The following is a 24404-nucleotide window of genomic DNA, read 5'->3' as shown; positions in this document are numbered from 1 at the left end:
GCACTAGAGCCGTGGATTTGCTTATTGTCCCCCTTCCAGTCATTAATTCAAATTTGATCATATTATGATCACTATTGCCAAGCGGCCCTACCACTGTTACCTCTCTCACCAAATCCTGTGCTCCACTGAGAATTAGATCTAAAATTGCTCCCTCTCTCATCGGTTCCTGAACCAATTGCTCCATAAAACTGTCATTTATTCCATCCAGGAACTTTATCTCTCTAGCATGTCCTAATGATACATTTACCCAGTCAATATTGGAGTAATTGAAATCTCCCATTACTACCGCACTACCAATTTGGTTAGCTTCCCTAATTTCTCTTAGCATTTCACTGTCCATCTCACCATCTTGGCCAGGTAGACAGTATACTCCTATCACTGTAGTCTTCCCCAACACACAAGGGATTTCTACCCATAAAGATTCGATTCTGCATTTAGTCTCATGTAGGATGTCTATTCTGTTGAACTCTATGCCATCCCGGACATCACACCGCCTCCCGGGTGCTCCTCCCTGTCATTGCAATATAATTTGTACCCTGGTATAGCACTGTCCCATTGGTTATCCTCCTTCCACCATATCTCTGAGATGTCAGTTAAGTCTGTCATCATTCACTGGCCACACCACCTATATCCCAGTCAGTCTTGACGTTGGCGATCATCGAGGAAGAGCTAGAAAGGAGTGCAACAGGCAGTGGAGAAGGCAGTGCAAGGCTTCTGCGTCAGGGCACCAATGACACCAGGCCTAGCCCTATCTGTCCTTGAGCTGCTGCTTGAATCTCTGCACTTGCTTTTCGGAGTGCTACAGACACCTTCACCAATGTTGGTTCCTGGAGCAGCATCGGAGCATCAAGGCTGTCACTAACTTGTCCATTGGTAATTCCCGGTTCCTTGGAGGAGGAATTTTCCAGGGCAATAAGAGCAGCCTCATAGTCCAGGCCCACCCAGCCAGCCAAGTCATTTCCTATTCTGCTGGCCAAGGACTGAGCGCCTCAGGACCCGTCCTCTGCCTATGACAGTAAGGATGAGGGTCCCTTTGACCCCTGGGAGGAAGGTTTTTCAGGTGTTTCAGATTGCGATGAATTGGATGGCTTTCTCTATGATCCATCTCCTCCTGATGAAAAAAGGAAATCTCCTCAAGAAGAGCTCTCCTTCACAGGTTTTGTCAGGTTGCTGGCAGATGCCATCTCCTTTATTGTACAGACAGAGGAGGATATCCGGCACAAATGCTGGATATTCTCCAGTACATGGAGCTTCCAAAGGAAAATGTGGCAGTCCCAGTACTCAAGATCCTCCTGCAGTTGCTAATGAGGATGTGGGAAAGCGGATGTGCTAGCTATTTATTTATTTATTTATTTATTTGAGGTTCTTTATATACTGCCATTCGTTTAGTAACATCATGTCAGTTCACATTTAACAATATTTTAGCAGCAGCGCTACAACAGGTAGCAATTAGCAGCAGTGCTTTACAATTAATGTTCAACTTAAGAAAAGACCATTAGGATATTATAACAACGCTAAGTTTCTAACAACGCTGAGAAAGAGCGAAGGAAAAGTTGATACATGGCAATGCAAACAGGGAGGGGGTGTCTGAGGGGAAACTGAATTTGGAGGAAAAAGATATTTTTCCTTCAAATGCTATATCTCATCCAAATGCTATATCTCATCCAAAAGGCCCCCGCATTTGAGAAGCAACATCTGCTACACCAATCGCCTGTGGTTGAATCTGCTGTTAAGCTCAAGTGCCTTTGGACCCATTCCTCAATGCCCCTGGAGAAGGATCAGAGGGCCTTGGATGTCTTGGGAGGAAAGTGTTTCAGGGAGCTGTGCTCATGACATGCATAGCAGCCTACCAGCTCTTCTTGGGCCAGTATATTTATGTATTTATTATTATTTTATTTATTGATTTGTATTCCACCTTTTTGCACTTAAGAGCAGATTGCATTCAGGTACTGCATGTATTTCTTTATCCCTAGAGGGATTACATTCTAAGTTTGTACCTGAGGGTAAAGTGACTTGTCCAAGGTCACAAGGAATGTCAGTGGGATTTGAACCCTGGTTTGTACCAAAATTTCATCTATATTCATCCATGAAGAGGGTTTCTGATATAAATGTATAGCTGTACAGTCACAGCAATAGGTGCTTTGTACTGATGAAATGCAATCAAAGTAAGTCTTTCATTGTTCCCCAGGAGTCGATCTGCCTCTTATGTGATGTTGCATAGGGATTTAGTAAACAAGCTCTAAAATGTAAAAAGTAATGTACACAATTTGAACTCTGCAGTTTCACATCCTTTTTCAAAATTTTCACATCCTGAAGCAAGTGCAGGAAATGGCTGAGCAGCTTCCTCACTAACAGCAGTACACCCTTCAGTTGCTGGTGTAACAGGGTCTAGAACTGGAAAACACAGAGTCCGCTTGATCAGTGATGTTTTCGAGGCAGATCTCCATCAGACGTTGCAGGAAAGAATCGCTGATCTGCCATGAACAAGAAAGAATCTCTTTGGAGATAAGGTGAAGGACGCAGTGGCCCAAATTCATGACCACCAAACGACATACCAACATCTTGCTACTATTACTCAGGACCTGTTCTAGTCCAGGAAGCCTTCGACATCTGGCTCCAAGAAATCTTTCTTCCGCCCGAAGCGACACTATCCTCCCCTATCTCAGTCCCATTAGCAGCAATCCCCTTGTAACCATCCAAGGCAACAGAGGGCCTCAAAGCCCCCAGCCAGCACCTCAGTCAACTTCAGGGACAGGGTTTTGACTGGATTGAAGGAAGCATAGCCAAGTCCTTTGTATCTGTGGTGACAGGTCTTCCAGTTGGAGGCAGTCTGTGGTTCCATGCAGACAGGTAGCCCAGTGTAACCTCAGACCACGGCTTCTTCGCCATCATTTGCAGGCAAATTAAACCTGAGTTCTCTACCAAATTGCTCTCAGACTCCATTGCAGGAGCACATCAGGAAGTACTTCTGTCTGAGCTCTCATTCCTCTTAACAACAAAAGCAGTCGAGCCCATTCCACTAGGGCAGAGAGGGTGGGGGATTCTACTCCTGGTACTTCCTGATTACAAAGAAAATGTGGATTCCATCCCACCCTTGAACCTAAGGGCTTTGAACATGTTTCTGAAAAGAAAAAGTTCAAGATGGTTTCCCTGGCAAAATGGGGATTGGCTAGCTCCCTCGATCTAAAGCATGCATATACTCACATTGAGATCTTCTCCAGCCACTGGAAGTGTCTCCAATTTATAGTGGGAAAACAGCACTTCCAATACCACATTCTGCCATTTGGGCTAATATCTGTCCCATGGATCTTTACAAAATGCCTGACCGTGATGGCAGCTCACCTTCACTACATTAACATGCTAAGAGGATCAGATTTCAACTTCCTGTGTCAAGAAGCTTTCCATATGTGGAGCTGAGCCATTTCTCACAGAATGTTCCTGAGGGCCACATACTTGGAGGTCAAATGAAAATGTCCTGGCAGATAGATCAAGTCTCATCCTGGAACCTCATGGATTGTTCCCAGAAAGGAGAGTAGCAAACCAGATATTTTGCAAGTGGGATAGATGTTAGATGTTTGTGTCTCCTCTGAACAGAAAAGTTTTGAACTTCTGCTCCAGAAGGGAGACTTCAGACTAGCCTCAGACACCTTCTCCCCAGATTGGGGACAGTCTTCTGTATATTTATCCTTCCATTCCTCTGATGGTAAGAACCTTGCTAAAAATCAAGACACCAGGGGATCATGATTCTCATAGCCTCTGTGGCAGACTTGGTGTCTGTGCCTACAAGAGAATCCAGGTTTCTGTGCCCCAGTATCCATCTCACAGAATCAGGGGATGATGTGTCTCCCAGTGTCAGGTCTTTAGCCCTCACAGTCTGAATGTGGGGAGGGTAGTATTGCAATTCCTGAACTTATCTGAGGATATATCTGGAATTCTGCTGGCTTATAGGATGGATTCCACAAGGAAATCTTATGGTTTGAAATGGAGGCAGATTTCCTTCTGGTGTGAGAGAAAGGCATTTGACTGTTCCACACAGGAGAATACCATCTTCATCTCTCAGTCTGCTCTGAAGATTAACTCCATTAGGATTCATCTTAATGCAATTGGAGCTTATCACCTCCATAAAGATTTTAAACCCATCTCTATACAGCCCCTAGTTGTTTGATTTATGCATGACTTGTTTCTGTTGAAGCCTCACACTTTGTTATAGGGCATCACTGTGGCTTTGACCTTGTTGATTAAAGCTCCCTTTGAGCCTGCTGATTCCTTTGAGCTGAAATACCACACCTTAAGATCATAATTTGGATGGCCATCACTTTAGCACACAGAATTAGCTCCAGGCTCTAGTGACTTTATCCAATTATACTAATTTTTTTAGCAGGGTGGTTCTGTGCATGCTTCTAAGTTCCTTTCTAAAGTAGTGTTGGAATTCTACTTTAACTGTTCAGTCATCCTTCCATTATTCTTATTCAAATCACATGGCCACAAACATGAACAAATGTTACACAATTTGAATTGCTTAGAGCCTTGGCTTGCTTTCTGTAGCAGACCAAATCCCTTCGAAAGTTCATCCAGAGTTTTGTTTCATTTGACCCCCCAAAACACCAGAACTATTACCCAAGGGCACCCTTTCTATTTGGCTAGCAGATTACACCTTTCCATTATGCCCTGGCATGCCTCAGTTTAGTAGAGCACATTAAGGTTCACAGTGTCGGGGCCATGGTGGTTGTAGTAGCCCACCTAATAACAGCCTCCATGGAGGAGATTTGCAAAACTGCAACATAGAGTCCTCGGAGAAAACAAAGTTCCCTAGCACCAAGACAGATAGATTCAGGACCAGTGGGTTTTCCAGCTCTACTAGCAGATGGAGAACATAAGAAATTGCCATGCTGGGTCAGACCAAGGGTCCATAAAGCCCAGCATCCTGTTTCCAACAGAGGCCACATCAGGCCACAAGAACCTGGCATTTACCCAAACACCAAGAAGATCCCATGCTACTGATGCAACTAATAGCAGTGACTATTCTCTAAGTAAACTTGTTTAATAGCAGTTAATGGACTTCTCCTCCAAGAACTTATCTTAACCTTTTTTGAACCCAGCTACACTTAACTGCACTAACCACATCCTCTGGCAACAAATTCTAGAGCTTAATTGTGTGTTGAGTGAAAAAGAATTTTCTCCAAGTGGTCTTAAATGTGCTACTTGCTAACTTCATGGAATGCCCCCTAGTCCTTCTATTATCCCAAAGTGTAAATAACCAATTCACATCTACTCGTTCAAGACCTCTCATGATCTTAAAGCCCCTCAGCCGTCTCTTCTCCAAGCTGAACAGGCCTAACCTCGTCAGCCTTTCCTCATAGGGGAGCTATTCCATCCCCTTTATCATTTTGGTTGCCCTTCTCTGTACCTTCTCCATCGCAACTATATCTTTTTTCAGATGCGGTGACCAGAATTGTACACCGTATTCAAGGTGCGGTCTCACCATGGAGCGATAGAGGCATTTTGATATTTTCCGTTTTATTAACCATTCCCTTCCTAATAATTCCTAACATTGTTTGCTTTTTTGACTGCTGCAGCACACTGAGCCGTTGATTTTAAAGTATTATCCACTATGATGCCTAGATCTTTTTCCTGGTGGTAGTTCCTAATATGGAAACTAACATCGTGTAACTACAGCAAGGGTTATTTTTCTCTATATGCAACACCTTGCACTTCTCCACATTAAATTTCATCTGCCATTTGGATGCCCAATCTTGCAAGGTCCTCCTGTAATGTATCACAATCCGCTTGTGATTTAACTACTCTGAATAATTTTATATCATCTGCAAATTTGATAACCTCACTCGTATTCCTTTCCAGATCATTTATATATATACAAGCCGTAAAGCCCGTTAAAACGGGCTACATCCCTCTGTCTCTCACCTCCCCCTCATTCTCTCTCCCCTCACTCTTCACCACCCCCCTCCCCCACCCACTCCACCCTCCCTCTCCTCTCACTCAGTCCCCCCTCTCCCTCCTCTCCCTCACTCCCTCCCACTCAGTCCCCCCTCTCCCTCACTCCCTCCTCTCCCTCACTCCCTCCTCTCCCTCACTCCCTCCCACTCAGTCCCCCCTTTCCCTCCCACTCACTCAGTCCCCCTCTCCCTCCCTCCCACTCAGTCCCTCCCTTCACCCACCTCCATTTCCTCCCGGCGCCGTAAGCGCGACTTCCCGCAACCCTCACCCGGCTCCATTGACTCCTCCCGCTCCTGCCGGCAGATCTCAGGGGGGGGGGTCACTCCCGCGCGCGCGGCAGTGACCCCCGCGAGATCTGCCGGCAGATCTGGGGAGGAGAAGTAGCGGCGCCGCTGCTTCTCCTCCCGCTCCTGCCGGCAGATCTCGGGGGGGGGGCGCGGGAGTGACACCCCCCCCCCCCCCGAGATCTGCCGGCAGATCTGGGGAGGAGAAGTAGCGGCGCCGCTGCTTCTCCTCCCGCTCCTGCCGGCAGATCTCGGGGGGCGCGGGAGTGACACCCTCCCCCCCCCCCGAGATCTGCCGGCAGATCTGGGGAGGAGAAGCAGCGGCACCGCGCGGCGCGCGGCGCCGCTGCTTCTCCTCCCGCTCCTGCGGCCCCACCGCCATTTTTTTTTTCTGATCGACGTCCTTGCCCGCACATGCGCAGTAGAGCTGCGCTCTACTGCGCATTTGCGGGCCGTCGGTCACAGGCCATTTATAAGGTAGATATATATATATATATATATATATATATATATATATATATATATATATATATATATATATATATATATATATATATATATAATATTGAAAAGCACCGGTCCAAGTACAGATCCCTGAGGCACTCCACTGTTTACTCTTATTCACTGAGAAAATTGACCATTTAATCCTACTTTCTGTTTCCTGTCTTTTAATCAGTTTGTAATCCAGAAAAGGACATCACCTTCTATCCCTTGACTTTTTAGTTTTCTTAGAAGCCTCTCATGAGGGACTTTGTCAAACGCCTTCTGAAAATCCAAATACAGTACATCTACCGGTTCAGCTTTTATCCACATGTTTTTTAACCCCTTAAAAAAATGAAGCAGCTTTGTTAGGCAAGACTTCCCTTGGGTAAATCCATGTTGACTGTGTCCCATTAAATAATGTCTTTCTATATGATCTACGATTTTGATCTTGAGAATAGTTTCCACTATTTTTCCCGGCACTGAAGTCAGGCTCACTGGTCTATAGTTACCTGGATCGCCCCTGGAGCCCTTTTTAAATATTGGGGTTACATTGGCCACCCTCCAGTCTTAAGGTACAATGGATGATTTTAATGATAGGTTACAAATTTTAACTAATAGATCAGAAATTTCATTTTTTAGTTCCTTCAGTACCCTAGGAGATGGAGCAAACTGACGTCTCAATGTGTGTGCCTGCGACATTAGCCTGCCAGTATTCTCATCTCCAGCAAAAGGTGGACATGCATTTCCCTACTAGAGATTGCTTCAAATTTTAGAGGAGAATTAATAGGAGATTTCAGTTGCCTCGTTCTGCTGCGGTGATACCTAATGGTCCCTCCCCCAGTTGAGAATTTCTGAGGTGATTTCCTTGATCTCTTGATTAGTACCTTGGTCTGGTAGCTAGTTTTTCAGCCGTCATGGACTTAGCTGAATTAAACAGCTGAACGGTAGCGGGTGCAGGAAGCTGAGTGTGGCTTTGACAGTGTATGCCATCTTCCCCTGCTGCCGGAGACCATCTCTGTACTCAGCTTGGAAGGCTGAGCTCAAGTAAGTTTAAAAAAAAAAAAAAAAAAGTCAGAGTAGAGTGGTTATTGTAGGACTTCTTCCGAACTCCATGCTTGGCGCACCGTTCTGACATTTGTTCCCGCTTCTGTGGGGATTAAGGGACCTGGGCAGCCTGGCAGGTTGAGCAGTCCAGGTGGGCTAGGCACCGCATGGCAGGCTGCAGTGGCCTTTTCGCTCATTTTTTTCTGTGCATTCTGCTGCCCTCTGCAGGACCGACAGGGTGTCAAAGTGCATCCAAATTGTGCATCCCATTTCTTTTGGGCATGCTGCCTGTGTGCATATTCTGGGAAATACTAGTTGTTTCCCAGGATTGGTGCAGTTACAGTGCGCTTAGTTTTGCGGCGCCTAGCCTTGTAACTCCTAAATTTTTGTACACACAAAATTTTAGCTTGCATTCAGCTGGACGCACACCTTCAGTCGCCTGTTAAGCGTACTGACAGATTAATGGCACCTGTTGCTAAGAAACCTAAGTGCCTTTCCCTCTGTGCTGCCTGTCATATTTGGGCATCTCAGCCTGAAATGCCCTCCAACTTGTGTCTTAGAAGCTCAGGGAGAATTATCTTCCTATGATTATACTAAGTCTGGTCCTTCCCAACCTGATGATGGCATGGTTAAGGACATGTCAGGAGGGACGCCTGACCTTGGAACTCCCTTGACAGGGGACGGCAGCTATCCTTGAGCACCGCACAAGTACCTTCTGGTTTTGGCATGGATCCTTCTGCCTTTTCTTGGGTGGAATTTTTTTCAAGGATTGCAGTCCTTACTTCAGGTGCACTCCTCAGCCCTATCCAATCCTGTCAAGTCAGATTCTCAGGCAGTGGCTTCTCCCTCTTCTGGTACAACGGTTAAGCGCCAAAGTACACCTCGATTGACTGCAGGAACTCCCAATAGTAATCTGGATGGCGCTGATGATGAGGCAGACCCTGACTCTGGAAGATGGGGAGATTCCTCCAGGACTGGAACCATATAGGACTATGTTATGGTTCTTTCATAGAGATGAACTGCCGGCCCTGATTTCTCAGACATTGAAGATGCTGGGAGTACCTGGGGCAAATTCCATAACTGAACCAAAAAAAAAAAATCCCATTTTGGTTTCTTTGCGTAAAGCCTCTTGTTTTTTCCCTGTTATGGAGGCCATTCAAGAATTGATTGATCTTGAGTGGGATGCCCCAGAGGCAATTTTCAAAGGGGGTCAAACCTTGGAAGGCCTGTATCCCCTGGATCCAGTGGTGAGAGTTTCTGGGTTTTCCAAAAGGGGATACACTTGTCTGTGCCATCTCTAAACAGACTACTATCCCCGTGAAGGGAGGAGCAGCATTGGATTTGCATGATAGGAGGATTGAGGTCATCCTCAAGCAAGCATTTGAAGCAGTGGTACTGACCTTGCAGATAGCTTCTTGTTGTTGTTCCCTGGTTGCTCGCTCTTGTTTGCTTCTCTCTCAGGAGGTTGATGAGTCTGGGGTGAATTCCAAGGCAGTTATGGAACCTGCTGCTGCCTTTTTAGCAGATGCGAGCAGCAATTTGGTCAGAGGAGTGGCTTCAGTAATAGCAGGCAGGCATCCGTTATGGCTGAGAAATTGATCGACCAATGCGACCTCCAAAACTAATCTTACAAAGTTGACTTTTAAAGGCTCACTGTTGTTTGGGAGCGAGTTGGAGAAACTAGCCAGTAAGTGGGGCGAATCCCCGGTTCCTCAGTTGCCAAAGAATAAGAAGCAGTCGTTATCCTAGAACAAGCAGGATGCTAGTCCTCACATATGGGTGACGTCACTGAACGGAGCCCAGGCGGGAAAGCTTTCTGTCAAAGTTTCTAGAAACTTTTGACTGGCCCTGTGAGGCCACTGAGCATGCCCAGCATGCTATGATATTCTCTGCCACAGGTGTCTCTCTTCAGTCTTCACTTTTCCGCGCTGCCGTTTGCACCGCGGACCGATAGCCCTACCGTTTGGGAATCTCTCTCTTGACTGAAAAGTCAAATAAAAAATAATATTCTCTGTCATAGGAAAATCTCTACCTCGCTGGCTGATGAGTACTATACTTTTAAAATTTTCGGATGAAAATTTTTCACACACACACACACACACTCGTTCATCGACGGCTGTCTATCGAAAATGGCGACCGGTTTCAAAAAATGCCCGGTCTGCAACCGAAATATGTCTATCACCGATCCGCATTTGGAGTGTGTACTGTGCCTTGGGGAACAACACGATGTCAGTACATGCACCAAATGTGCAGAGATGACTGTCAAGGGACGAAAAGCCAGGCAAGAGAAGATGTAACACCTATTTTCTCTTCAGCTAATCCCTTATCCCTCAAAAGCATCGAGGTCGTCTCCGGCTGGAGCAACAAAAAGGGTTTTACTCAAAAAACCGCGTCCAGATGGATCCGGTGATCGTCCGTCCTCGCCATTGTCTATGATCTCCACAAAGTCGGCAGAGCATTCTAAAACCAAACATCGACATCGATCATCCTCCGCATCAGTGTCCCAGGACGAGTCGATGCCGAAGTGGCCTAAAAATCAAGACATGCCGGTGGTTGGGCCTTCGCCGTCACCGATACCTACGACGTCATCGATGGACATCGCAGCCCCGCCACCGCATACACCATCTGTGTCTTCACTCATACCACAGCCAGAATTGTCTACACTTATTAGACAAGCTGTTTTACAAGCTGTACAGGAGCAACAAGTTCCGACAGGCCTGTCGATGCCGATACCCTCTATCGATGCCGATGCCTCCAGCATCGATGCCGATGACTCTGACATCAATGCAGATACCTCCACTGTCAGTATCGATGCCGATGTTTTTTCCTTCAACATCGATGCCGGTGATAACACAGACGACAACAATATCTTTCCTTCCAAGATCCTCGACTGGTTTCATAACCACCACACCGAGGCTACAAACACAATCTACATCGATGTTATATCAAATTCCATCGATGATCCCAACGACAGCATCCCTGCCACCGCCTGATCAACCATTAGAAGTACAGGATGAGGCATTTTACCGTTGCCTCCTACAAAGGTACCAGAATGTCATCGACAATTTGCCACCTATCACACCAAGAACAACATCTACTGATATTTTCATCGATGATCCACAACCTGGACCTTCAGGGCTTCATGTCCCACCAGCACCAGCAACTCAAACAACTTACAGAGAAGATTCAGAAGACTCCTGGGATGATGAACCCTCTCAATTTTCCTCAGAGGAGTTCATGTCCAATCCTTCTTCTCCTGACCGAAGAAAGAAGTCACCCCCAGAAGATCTTTCCTTCTCATCCTTTATACAAACTATGTCTGATTCCATTCCATTTAAATTGACAGCTGAGGAGGACACAAGAGCACAAACTCTTGAAGTATTACAGTTTGTGGATCCACCCAAACAGGTACTAGCAGTACCTGTACATGAAGTCTTACTGGATCTTCAGAAGAGAATCTGGGAACACCCAGCTTCTATACCTGTAGTAAACAAAAGAGTAGAAACCACCTACATAGTTCAACCAGCTCCAGGGTACCACAAACAACAATTGCCCCATCAGTCTGTTGTTGTGGAATCAGCGCAGAAAAAATCTAAACGTGTGCGCCCACATTCCTCCATCCCACCAGGCAGGGAGCACAGGTTCCTGGACACAATGGGTAAGAAGATCTACCAGAGTTCCATGCTGAGTACAAAAATCTCTGCATATCAACTCTATATCACTCAACACCAGAGAAATCTCTAGAAAGAGATAGAACTATTCATCACTTCCTTACCCACTCAATTCCAAGAGCCTGCTCAAGCAATCATATCAAAAGGTCTTGAGGCAGGAAAACACGAAGTGAGAGCAGTTTATGATAACTTTGAAACTGCTTCAAGAACAGCAGCAGCAGGAATCACTGCTCGCCGGTGGGCCTGGCTCAAGGCATCTGACCTCAGGCTTGAGGTACAAGACAAGCTTGTTGATCTTCCCTGTCTGGGTGACAATCTCTTCGGAGATAAAATTCAAGAGGCTGTGCAACAACTCAAAGATCACATTGAGACACTCAAATAACTGTCTCAAACCCCTCAAGAACCTGCAAATCAACCTTCTCGTCGTCCTCCACGTAGAGAGGTGAGGCGTTCTTACTACAGGCCACGCAGGTACTACCAACAAACAACTAGGGGTAGATCTACCAGGCCAACACAGCGATCTCAGGCCAGACAATCCAGACCTGCCCATCCACAACCTCCTGCACAGACAGGGCCTGCAACAGGCTTTTGAGGACAACACCAGAGAACAGATTCAACCTTGCAATGCCAAGCCAAATCTTCCAGTAGGAGGAAGAATATCCCATTTTCACACAAACTGGCAAAACATAACCTCAGATCAATGGGTTCTCTCCATAGTCGCCCGAGGTTACAGACTAAATTTCACTTCAATTCCTCCAGAATTTCCACCAACATCCTGCCACCAACAAAATTCTCAACTTCATCAATTGCAAACAGAATTATCCACCCTTCTGAGATCCAAGGCCATTCAACCAGTGCCCTGGACACAGAAGGGCAGAGGATTCTATTCCAGATATTTCCTCATTCCAAAGAAAACCGGAGGCCTACGTCCCATCCTAGACCTCAGAAATCTCAACAAATTTCTAAAGAGAGAAAAATTCAGAATGGTTTTTCTAGGCACCATGCTTCCACTTCTTCAAGCAAGGGATTGGCTTTGTTCTCTGGATCTTCAAGATGCTTATGCTTACATTCCAATATACCCTCCTCATTGCAAGTACCTGCGTTTCACAGTAGGCCATCAACATTTCCAATACAGGGTTCTACCATTTGGACTGGCGTCTGCTCCCAGAGTATTCACCAAATGTCTAGCAGTAATAGCAGGACAACTACACAAGGAAGGTGTCCATGTTTTTCTATATCTAGACGACTGGCTCATAAAGAGTCCATCTCAAAAAGGAGCAATAACTTCTCTCAACCGGACAATTGCTCTACTTCACTCCATGGGGTTTCTCATCAATTATCAAAAATCCCATCTCACTCCAACTCATTTGCTTCAATTCATAGGAGCAGAGTTGAACACAAATCTAGCAAAGGCCATTCTACCTATAGAACGAGCAGAGGCCCTCATTCTACTAGCAAAGTCCATTTCCTTACGGACTCAAACCACAGCTCATCAGTTTCTGATACTGCTTAGGTCACATGGCCTCCACAGTTCATGTTACTCCTATGGCAAGGCTAGCCGTGCGAGTTACCCAATGGACTTTAAGATCACAATGGATTCAAGCCATTCAACCACTTCACTATCCAATTCAAGTGACCCACCATCTAAGATCATCTCTAATTTGGTGGACCAACAAGGACAACCTGTGCAAAGGCCTACCTTTCCAACAACCGGTCCCAGAGATTACTTTAACTACAGATGCATCCACCTTAGGATGGGGAGCTCATGTAGACAATCTCCACACTCAAGGAACTTGGACAAAACTCAAAGCAACATATCAAATCAATTTTCTGGAGCTTCAAGCGATACATTATGCACTGCATGCGTTCCAGGACTGCCTTTCACACAAGACTGTTCTCAAACAGACAACACAGTAGCCATGTGGTACACCAACAAACAGGGAGGTACGGGCTCGTATCTCCTTTGTCAAGAAGCGGCACAGATATGGGGCTGGTCCCTGAACCACTCAATGTCCCTACGAGCCACTTATCTGGCAGGCATTCATAACATAGTGGCGGATCGACTCAGTCGTCAATTCCAACCACACGAATGGTCCCTGGATCCTGCAGTAGCAACCAGGATATTTCAACGTTGGGGTCCACCAACAATAGACCTCTTTGTGTCACATCTGAACCACAAAGTGGACAAGTTCTGTTCTCTACACAAACAGAACAATCAGCCAGCCAAGGACGCCTTTGCTCGCCCTTGGAACACAGGCCTACTATATGCGTATCCTCCAATACCGCTCATAACCAGAATTCTAGTGAAGCTACAACAGGACCAGGGGTCCATGATACTCATAGCCCCATATTGGCCTCGACAAGTATGGTTCCCCACACTGCTAGACCTCTCAGTCAGGGATCCAATTCATCTGGGAGTAGCTCCCACTCTCATAACTCAGGATCAGGGCCGGTTGCGCCATCCCAACCTTCAGTCCCTATCCCTGACAGCATGGATGTTGAAAGCTTGATATTACAACCACTCAATCTTTCCTCTCATATATCTCAAGTGCTTATAGCTTCACGTAAACCTTCCACACGAAAAAACTATTCTTCTAAATGGAAGAGATTCACTTTGTGGTGCTCAGCAAAGGATATAAATCCTTTCACTTGCCCCACAACTTCTCTTCTGGACTACTTATACCATCTTTCAGAATCTGGTCTCCAGACTTCATCTGTAAGAGTACATTTAAGTGCAATCTCTGCTTACCACAACAAGATAGGAGATGCACCTATTTCCACACAACCTCTCGTAAGCAGATTTATGAGAGGTTTAACTCACCTTAAACCACCAATTCGGAAACCCGTCCCAAGCTGGGACCTGAATTTGGTACTAACAAGACTCATGCGCTCTCCTTTCGAACCCATCGACTCTTGTAATCTTAAATTTCTCACATGGAAGACTATCTTCCTCATAGCCATTACTTCAGCTAGAAGGGTTAGTGAGTTACAAGCACTTGTCACATACGAACCTTATACAAAGTTCCTACATGACAGAGTGGTTCTCCGTACACATCCAAAATTCCTTCCCAAGGTAGTTACGGAATTCCACTTGAATCAATCCATAAATTTACCCACATTCTTTCCAAGGCCTCATTCCCATCCTGGAGAAACAGCCTTACACACCCTGGACTGTAAGCGTACACTTGCTTTCTATTTAAACCGTACTGCAGTCCATAGGAAATCCACTCAGCTTTTTGTTTCTTATGATCCAAACAAACCGGGTAAAGCAGTGGGTAAACATACTCTATCCAATTGGATAGCAGATTGCATAGAGTTCTGCTATGAACAAGCAGGCCTTCCTCTTCAAGGGCGAGCAAAGGCACATTCAGTAAGAGCAATGTCAACTTCAGTAGCACATTTTCGTTCAGTGCCAATCCTAGACATATGCAAAGCAGCAACATGGAGTTCTCTTCACACTTTTGTAGCTCACTATTGTTTAGACAAAGAAGGAAGACAAGATTCAGCCTATGGACAATCTGTCTTAAAGAACTTGTTTCCAGTGTAATCCCAACTCCTTCTACATCCAACCTACTGTGATCTTCGACTGATTCATTTCAACAACAATACTTCACTGTTGCCTCAATACAACATGACTCAGCCTCTAGCTCGCTATTCACCCATATGTGAGGACTAGCATCCTGCTTGTCCTGGGATAAAGCAAAATTGCTTATCTTGTAATAGGTGTTATCCCAGGACAGCAGGATGTGGTCCTCACAGAACCTACCCGCCACCCCGCGGAGTTGGGCCTCGTACCTTTATTATTTTATTTTTGCTAACGCTTTATGCTACATACCAGACTGAAGAGAGACACCTGTGGCAGAGAATATCATAGCATGCTGGGCATGCTCAGTGGCCTCACAGGGCCAGTCAAAAGTTTCTAGAAACTTTGACAGAAAGCTTTCCCGCCTGGTGTCGCAATGAAAACACCTCAGACGGTCTTCAGGGTGAAGCGTGCTCCCAGCTTTTTGGGCAGCCCCTTTTTTATTGTAAAATCATTACATACGTCACATATTTACTGCTACAATATTTCCACATAAATGTTTATGCTGACCTTTTACTACGTGGGTGCAAGTGGGCAGTAGGTGCAAGCGGTCAGTCTTCAGGCAGGGAGGGGGGAGGTCATTAGCTGGTCATGGGCATTTGTATTAAATTATCTAGGTGTGAAAAGCAAGTAGGTCATGAGCTATTCTGGGGCTGCAGAAAAGCTTGCACTAGATGTTTCCTGCTGACTTCCTGTTAGCTGGGGGCTGTTCATATGCTGCGGTCGGAGCAAACATTTTCTTTATACTAAGAGTAGGTTTAAGGAAAAAACAGTCAGACGTGGCAATGGAGTTTTTCTTCCCATGACGTGGTTTTCCAGCTGCCTGGAAAGCCAAACTCCTCCGCCACAGCCTGGTCTCCGTTCAATGACGTCACCCATATGTGAGGACTACATCCTGCTGTCCTGGGATAACACCTATTACAAGGTAAGCAATTTTGCTTTGGGCCCCTTTGGTATGAGGAGTCGTCTCAGGGGTTCCATGTAGTTTTGTCCCTACAGAGGAGCGACCTTTTAGAGGACTGAGCCTTTCGGTAGGTCTCAGTCCTTTCGTCTCAGACAGTCCAGGCAGGGCTTAGGTAGTGGAACCTCCTGAGCCTCCCAATGAAGGTTTGCTGACCCACCCTCCAGGAAATAGGAGGACGTCTCTCTCTCTTTTATCGGAGGTGCGTCAAAATCATATCGGATCAGTGGGTCCCGGAAGTGATACGAAAGGGATATGCACTGGAGTTTTAGTATTCCTCAGGACATGTTCATGATGTCTCCCTACTACTCCCCACAGAAGAAGCAGGCAATGGAGTGAACCCTGTCAAGGCTCCTCAGTCTGAGGCCTGTGGTTCCAGTACCCACGTCTCAAGAAAATACGGGTCAATATTCCATTTATTTTGTTGTGCCCAAAAAGGAGTGCTCCTTTCGTCCCATCCTGGATCTCAAAGGGGTTCAACCGTCATTTGCGGCTGACTCAGTGATAATGGCCGTGCAGTCAGGAGAATTTCTGACCTCCTTGGACCTGTCCGAAGCATACTTCTATATTCTCATCTGATGGGAGCACCAACGTCTTCTGCATTTCGTGGTGTTGTGGTGCCATTATCAGTTTCGGGCGCTACCTTTTGATCTGGCCACCACTCTCAGAACTTTTTTCCAAGCTTATAGTGGTGATGGCAGCAGAGTTGAGAAAAGATGGAATCCTGGTACACTCGTATTTGGACGACTGGCTGATTCGGGCCAAGCCTCTGGTAGAGAGCCACCTGGTGACCCGCAAAGTGATCTCCCTGTTGCAGGAGCTTGGTTGTATGGTGAACTTAGCTAAGAGCAGTCTTCAGCCATCTCAGTCTTTGGAGTATCTGGGTGTTCAGTTCGACATGAAGCAGGGCAAAGTTCTCCTGCCAGAAGCTCATATTCATAAGTTAATGACACAGGTGCATCTTTGCTGAACACTATACACCTGACAATGTGGTCCTATCTACAGGTACTCGGTTTGATGGCAGCAACTCTGGAAGTGGTGCTGTGCCATGAGCGAGAGCACATATGCGTCTTCTTCAGTGCTCCCTGCTGGGTCGTTGGAACCCTCAGTTTCAGGATTATTCTATTTGACTCCACCTGCTGATGGAAGTTTGCTTTCACCTCCAGTGGTGATTGCAAGTGGATCATCTGAAAAAAGGAGTTTCCTTGACATCGCCAGACTGGTTGATACTCACAACAGATGCGAGCTTCCAGAGTTGGGGAGCTCACTGTCAGGAACTAACAGCGCAAGGGCATTGGAATACAGAAGAGTCTCTCTGGAACATTAATTGGCTGGAAGCCTGGGCGGTCCGGTTGGCATGCTTGCAGTTCAGTGGCAGGCTGCAGGGTCAAGCGGACTGGGTAATGTTGGACAATGCAATGAGAGTGGCTTACATCAATCAGTAGGGAGGAATCAAGAGCCTGCAAATGTTGCAGAAGTGCATCTTCAGGAGATCTCTGCCTCATACATTGTAGGAAAAGTCAATGTAAAAGTAGACTTTCTCAGCAGGGAGAGTCTGGACCCAGGAGAATAGGTATTGTCAGATGAGGCGTTTCAGCTGATAGTGGATTGCTGGGGCCTTCCGTTTCTAGACCTGCTGGCGACTTTCTCTCAATGCGAAGGTTTCTTGATTCTTTAGTCGCAGGAGAGATCTGAAGTCCTTGGGTATTGAGGCTCTTGTGCAGGTCTGGCTGGAGGGCAAGCTGCTATATGCCTTTCCCCCGTGGCCCATGTTGGGCAGAATAGTTTGGAGGGTCAAATGTCACAGGGGGTTGGTGCTTTTGGTGGCCCTGGATTTGCACAGGAGACCATGATTTGCAGATCTGCGAAGTTCCTGTTAGAATCCCCCCTTCGCCTTCTGGTGCACAGGAATTTGTTGCAGCAGAGACTTGTTCTTCACAAAGATCTGACTCAGTTTTGACTTACAGTATGGCTCTTGAGAGGGCTCACTTGCTGAAGCGTGGATATTCTACTGCAGTGATTGTTACCTTGCTACAAGCATGAAAGTTCTTCACTTCCTTAGCCTATATGCAGGTTTGAGGCTTGGTGTGAAGATCGAGGAGTGCTTCCTCTTTCAGTTAAGATCCCGCTCATTTGGGAATTTTTGCAGGATGGGTTGAAAAAAGGGCTGGCCCTTAATTCCTTGAAGGTACAGGTAGCGGCTCTTGCCTGTTTCAGGGGCCAGGTGAATGGTGAATCCTTATCGGCTCATCCAGATGTGGCCCATGTCTTGAAGGGAGTAAAACATCTTCGTCCTCCCTCGCAGTTACTGGTACCCTGGTGGAGTCTTAATCTGGTGTTGAATTTCTGGACTGACCCTATATTTTGATCACTGCATAGCCTTTCATTGCGGTTACTGACTGTTACGACCTTGGCTGCTAGGCAGCCACCTCACCACCAGAGGTCCCCCACGAGCATGCTCTCCTGACTGGTTCCTCTTGTCTTCTCTATGTTCCACACTTCCCTTTATAACCCTGCTTAGCATTTCCATCGATGCTTCTGCATTGAGCTCGTCTGGGCTCTCTGCTCTAGCCTCTTCTGCCTGCTGTCTGTGGCCTATGGGCCCTCTGCCTGCTGTCTGTGGCCTATGGGCCCTCTGCCTGCTGTCTGTGGCCTATGGGCCCTCTGCCTGCTGTCTGTGGCCTATGGGCCCTCTGCCTGCTGTCTGTGGCCTACGGGCCCTCTGCCTGCTGTCTGTGGCCTACGGGCCCTCTGCCTGCTGTCTGTGGCCTACGGGCTTTCTGCCTGCTGTGTGTGTGTGTGGCCTACTGGCCCTCAGTTTTCTGTCTGTAGCCTTCGGGCCTTTTGCCTCGCTCTGCTGCCTTCGGGCTTATGTGTTTCATGTTCAGTGTTAGTGCTGTCCTGGTTTGTCTGTCCAGTTCTCTGTCAGTCTTGTTTCCTCAATTCAGTCACTTATACCTCCAGCCATTATCACTCTTACCTGCACACTTCCTGAATTCATCCTTACCAGCACCCAGTTCCAGTTTCCTGTACACCTTTACCTACATTCACGTTCACACATACCTCCATGCTGTTCCAGTATTCTAGTTCACCCTTACCTTCATGCATCTGGTATCAGGTATCTCCAGCCAGTATTAGACTCAGTCTGCCTATTCCACCTTCCCACTTGCCCATAGGGTTCACTCATTCCTGCCTGCACCAGCCAGCATCTAGACTCTTCTGCAGTCCTGCCTTTCTCTACCCTGAGACACCCCTGTTAGTGGTGTTCACGACTCCTGACCTGAGCCCATTCGTAACACTGACCTTGAAAACGGTGTTTCTGGTGGTGATATGTTCTGTGCATCGAATTTCTGAGCTGCAGGCTTTGTCTTGCCAAGAGCCGTTCTTTCGGGTGACTCCAGGGGCAATACAGCTGCGAACTGTTCCTTCATTTTTTTGCCTAAAGTGGTCTCAGATTTTCACTTGAATCAGTCCATTTCCCTGCCATCTCTGGTTAGGTAAAGAGATGTGGAGGAATATCACCTGTTGCATCCTTTGGATGACAAGAGATGTGTTGTCTGGTTTCTAACCCTTTCTGAAAGAAGGATTGCCGTTTGTCCTTCATTGTGGAGGTAAACAGGGCAAGCCAGCTTCGTGAGCTACAATAGCTTGCTGGATTAAGGATGTAGTCACGGCCGCATATGTGGCCACTGAAAAGCCATTGCCTACTCAGGTTAGGGCTCATTCCAGTAGGGCTCAGTCAGTCATGGGTAAAGATTAGATTGTTGTCTCCCATTGACATTTGCCAAAATGCGACATGGTCCTCCTTACAAATCTTTTCCAGGTGTTATCATTTGGATGTGCAGGCCTGAGAGGATGCAGCCTTTGCCCTTGCAGTTTTGACTGGACTGCGGGCAGCCTCATACCTTATCTGGGAGTAGCTTGGGTACATCCCACTGGTCCTGAATCAAATCTGTATGGGTGCTAGGAAATGAGAAATTACTACTTACCGGATAGTTTCCTTTTCCTTAATCCAGACAAATGGATTCAGCTTCTCACTCTTGGCTGCCTCATGATTATGTTATGTCCTCCTGCATGGCTACATGTTCCAGTCCCTAGATTATTGTTCTTACATTCTTTGCCTGAGTTCAGTGTTTTCTGTCAGTTTACTGAAATGTTTATCTATTATTAATCAAGTTTTTGCTAGTCTGTATACAGTTGGCTTTTGAAGAGAATACTGGCAGGCTGATGTCGCTACAGAAGTACCATATTTTTCGCTCCATAAGACGCACTTTTTTTCCCCCAAAAGTGGGGGGAAAATGTCTGTGCGTCTTATGGAGCGAATATAAAAAAATAAACCAAAAATCTAACACCCCCCCCCCCCCAAGACCTGCCAAATTAATTTACTACAACCCCCCCCCCGCCTGACCCCCCCCCCCCCCCCAAGACCTGTCAAAAGTCCCTGGTGGTCCAGTGGGGATCCAGGAGCGGTCCGAGAGCAATCTCCTGGACTTGGGCCGTCGGCTTCCAGTAATCAAAATGGCGCCAACGGCCCTTTGCCCTTACTATGTCACAGGGGCTACCGCTGCCATTGGTCGACCCCAGTGACATAGTAAGGGCAAAGGGCCTTCGGCGCCATTTTGATTACTGGCAGCCGACGGCCCAAGTCCAGGAGATTGCTCCCGGGCCGTTCCTGGACCACCAGGGACTTTTGGCAGGTCTTGGGGGGGCCAGGAGGGTGGGGGGTTGTATTTAATTAATTTGGCAGGTCTCGGGGGGGGGGTTAGGAGGGTGGGGGTTGTTAATTAATTTAAAGGGTTGGGATGGGGGGGTTTTTTGGGGGGGGGGTTCCCACAGAAATAGAAAGACAAAAGCTTTCTGATCTGGGGAATGGACAGAAATGGCCCTCCCCAGACCCAAAAACAAAATGGGGAGAAAAAAAAATGTTGTGCATTCCCCTAATTTGCTCCATAAGACTCAGACGCCCAGGGACAGAGCCGGTTTAGCACAAATTTTTTTTTTAATATTCCCCCTCTGAATCCTAGGTGCATCTTATGATCAGGTGCGTCTTATGGAGTGAAAAAAACGGTATATATAATGTGATGTCAGTTTGCTCCATCTCCATCTGCTGGTAGAGGTGCATAACCCACTGGTCCTGAATCCATCTGTCTGGATTAAGGAAAAGGAAATATGAGGTAAGTAGTAATTTCTCATTGCTTACCTGTAACAGGTGTTCAAGGACAGCAGGATGTAAATCCTCACAAAACCAATCCACCTCTTCCTGGAGTTGGTTTCTCCAGGTTTTCTGATTAGCTCTTGAATAGACTGAATGATGCACTGATGCAGATCGGGCCATGCAGACTCAGATAAGCATGCTAAAAGCTTCTACAAGCACTGGGCTCTGTTGGATGATGTCACCCATGTGTGAGAGCTTGCATCCTGCTATCCTCGAAGAACACCTATGCCACTCGAAATAAGGCTGCAAAGAAACTTCAAAATATTCAAATCCAATCTGAAAACCTGGCTATTTAAACAAGCTTTTTATAAAGATAAAGAGAAGAAAAAAAACAGTTGATTGATTAGGATGCACCAAACTAGAAATTGTTATTTGTAACCTACAAATGCACATTAAGGTTAAATTCTTTCCGTCTAATATGCTCCCTACAGACAAACTTAATGTACACACATAGTTTATTGAAGTGAATTGTTACCGCACTATGATGGCACATGACTAACTGTAATCTATACCACTTACTTTATGCATTATCGTGCCTTGCTGTAAACCGTTGTGATGGTTATCTAACTTAACGACGGTATAGAAGAGCTTTTAAATAAATAAAAATAAATAAATAAAGATAAGCAACTTTACTTTATTTCTTGTCTCTTATTGCTATTTCCCCATTTCTTAATCAGCCTCGTTCCCTGTGTTTTTATTTCTCTATTATGGTATTCCCTTTCCTACTCCACCTCCCCCAAAAGGTACTAGTCCCTGCCACACAACTCAGTTTTTAATGGATCCCCCCCCCCCCCCCCCTCATTCTTTTCATGCTTTTTACTTTTCTTCCCATATAGTTTCCCCATACGCTTTCCAAAATGTATCCCTTCTTTTCTCATATTGATCTTTCTAGTCTCATTCTGTCCTATGAACCTTCCCTCCATGTGCCTCTTTCTGCTGTGCATATTATCCTTGATGCACACTCTCCTTCTGAGCCTGCTTTGTAATGTATCTGCCACACAATTCTTATTTGTCATACAGTTGGTGGTATCATGACTGTGCAGCATTACTGCATGTCTCATAATTCATCTGTTGACTTTTCTGCATTGTGTAATGATCATAACATTCTAATGTACTTTGAGTGAATTTTCTTAAGTGTTAGCTTTTATTGTGCTGATGTAATAAGACTGCTGTAAAAGTTAGGGTTAAATATGTTCTTTTTTTTTCATGTACTGAACAAATGAGATACATAGCACACAATAGTTAAATATGTGTGATAAATTGGAAGGGACTCTGCCCCAGATATAGGAACTCTTCCCAGAGCTAAAAACCCCATTACCCTGTCCCTCCAATAATTTGCCTAATCCTCCACCCATCTACCAACCATCCACCATCTAGGGTGGAAGAGGGAGATTAGTGTATGAATGAGTTCATAATAGGAATAAGGGAAGGGTGGGTATAGTGGGGTTGGCTTAGAGGGAGCGTAGATCTGGACATGGGTTGTCCTGATGGAAAGCTCCCAGGCTTATGTCTCCTGTGTGCTGAGGTTCTTGAAACAGGGCCCAGGGGGTTGGGTCAGAGTGACTCTCATTTATGGGACCCCAAATCGGGATCCTGTGTCCAGGGGTCCCCATCTTGGGGAGTCCAGGACTCTTGATACAGAATATTTTAATATCCATTTACTTCCTTTAGAAAAAAATTGACTAACACTTAATTTCATCTTAGGGGTTAAAGTAAAATTTCAGCATTAAAATGGAAAGAAAAAGCTGCACTATTTTTTTATGCATTCTCCTGCATTTATTTATTTTTATTTATTTAACATTTCTTTTAAACCGATATCCGTTCGCACATCGTATCGGTTCACAGTGAACAAAAAACCATTGGGCAGTGCCCGTACATATAACAGATAATTCTATATGCAGGTCATTAGTATGCAAAGTGTGCTAAGATTAGTTCACTTTTTTACTGCTCAGCACATATTTTTTGTGTGATAAAACCCATATAACATTAAGAAGTAATTGTAGCTCACAAAAATATATGCTAAAACAAAAGTATTAGTGCTCTAAGCCTAGTACATTTTATTATAGTGGGCCCATCGGATATCAATCAGTTCTGCTAGTACTCCATGCTTTAACATGGAAATAAAAAAAACCTCAGCTGTCTGCTAATTGCTTAGTTTCATAATTGAAAAAGAGGCCATGTAATCGTTACCTTCCATATAGAACCATTTCAATAAGGTCTTATATTCTGTTTGTGCAGTGTGTGGTTATAATTATGTATTGGTGAGGTATTACTAATTCTGTATTTTATTAACACTTTTCAAAATGTTTCAAAAGTATTTAGGGGCTAATTCTGTCTGTCCAAAGACATAACTTCCATTGAACATATCCCACTTTGATCCATACTTGGGGATGCAGGGTTGGGGGATTCCACTATAGTCGTACAGAGTATGCTGTTAAAAATCAGAACCTAGTGAGGCTCAGGTAATTTTCAATAAATTAATCCTGAAAAGTGCTAGAAAATGTATGCATTTATATGGCTTTCACTATCTTTTTTGTTTTTAAGTTTGTGCATTAAGGCAAAACCCATTGCTTCAGAAAGTGAAATTAGGCATTGTTTGTAGACAGTTGTGAATGGGTAAAAGAAGTGTTTCACTGTGTGTTCCAGATATATACATTTTTTAAATTGTTTCTGGAATTTATGGGTATGTGGTAGCAAATCTGTGTTGAGCCAGCTTGTTTGACTCTCAAAGATCAAGTGTATGTTTCATTTGACCTTTATTGATTAGGATCCTAAAAGATAATCTCTCATTTTAAGCTGATTCCATATGACTAAAGAGGGTAGTGCCTTCCAGTAGAAAATTGTATAAATGACACATATGGAGGTTGATATAACATGTGATGTTGAACATTCAAGCCCATTAAAATTTCCCATCACTAGAAAAAGGCCCCATTTTATTCTTCTTTTATTTTTTATTTACTTCTCTCTCTTGCAGATGGGTGCTTGCTTTTCAAAAGTTTTCAATGGATGTCCCTTGAGAATTCATTGTGCAACATCATGGATAAATCCAGATACAAGAGGTAATCATTTGACATTTCCTATGATCCCTCTCAAAGTCTTTCAACAGCAGTATTGAATTGACTGCATAGCAAAGATGTTTTTCCAAAATTTGTTTCACTTCCCAAAAGTGACTCATTCTGAACGCTCAATGTACCGTATGTTTAGAGTT

At 45.4% G+C, this 24404-nt stretch overlaps 1 protein-coding gene across 3 annotated transcripts in view; it reads left to right on the top strand.

The window, feature by feature from the left end:
• The window catches only part of MAP4K3 (mitogen-activated protein kinase kinase kinase kinase 3), a 1052401-nt gene that overhangs the window by 853588 nt on the left and 174409 nt on the right, over positions 1-24404 (top strand). For all 3 annotated transcript variants that reach the window (XM_029594354.1, XM_029594353.1, XM_029594355.1), the window contains one exon: positions 24171-24255. In XM_029594354.1, the coding sequence (XP_029450214.1) occupies positions 24171-24255 (85 nt within the window). The remainder of the gene's footprint in view (positions 1-24170; positions 24256-24404) is intronic.

Source organism: Rhinatrema bivittatum, chromosome 3 (genome assembly GCF_901001135.1).
Source record: "Rhinatrema bivittatum chromosome 3, aRhiBiv1.1, whole genome shotgun sequence".
Lineage (NCBI taxonomy): Eukaryota > Metazoa > Chordata > Amphibia > Gymnophiona > Rhinatrematidae > Rhinatrema > Rhinatrema bivittatum.
Note: the sequence above shows the minus strand (reverse complement) of the source record. Positions and strands in the feature narration are given on the sequence as shown.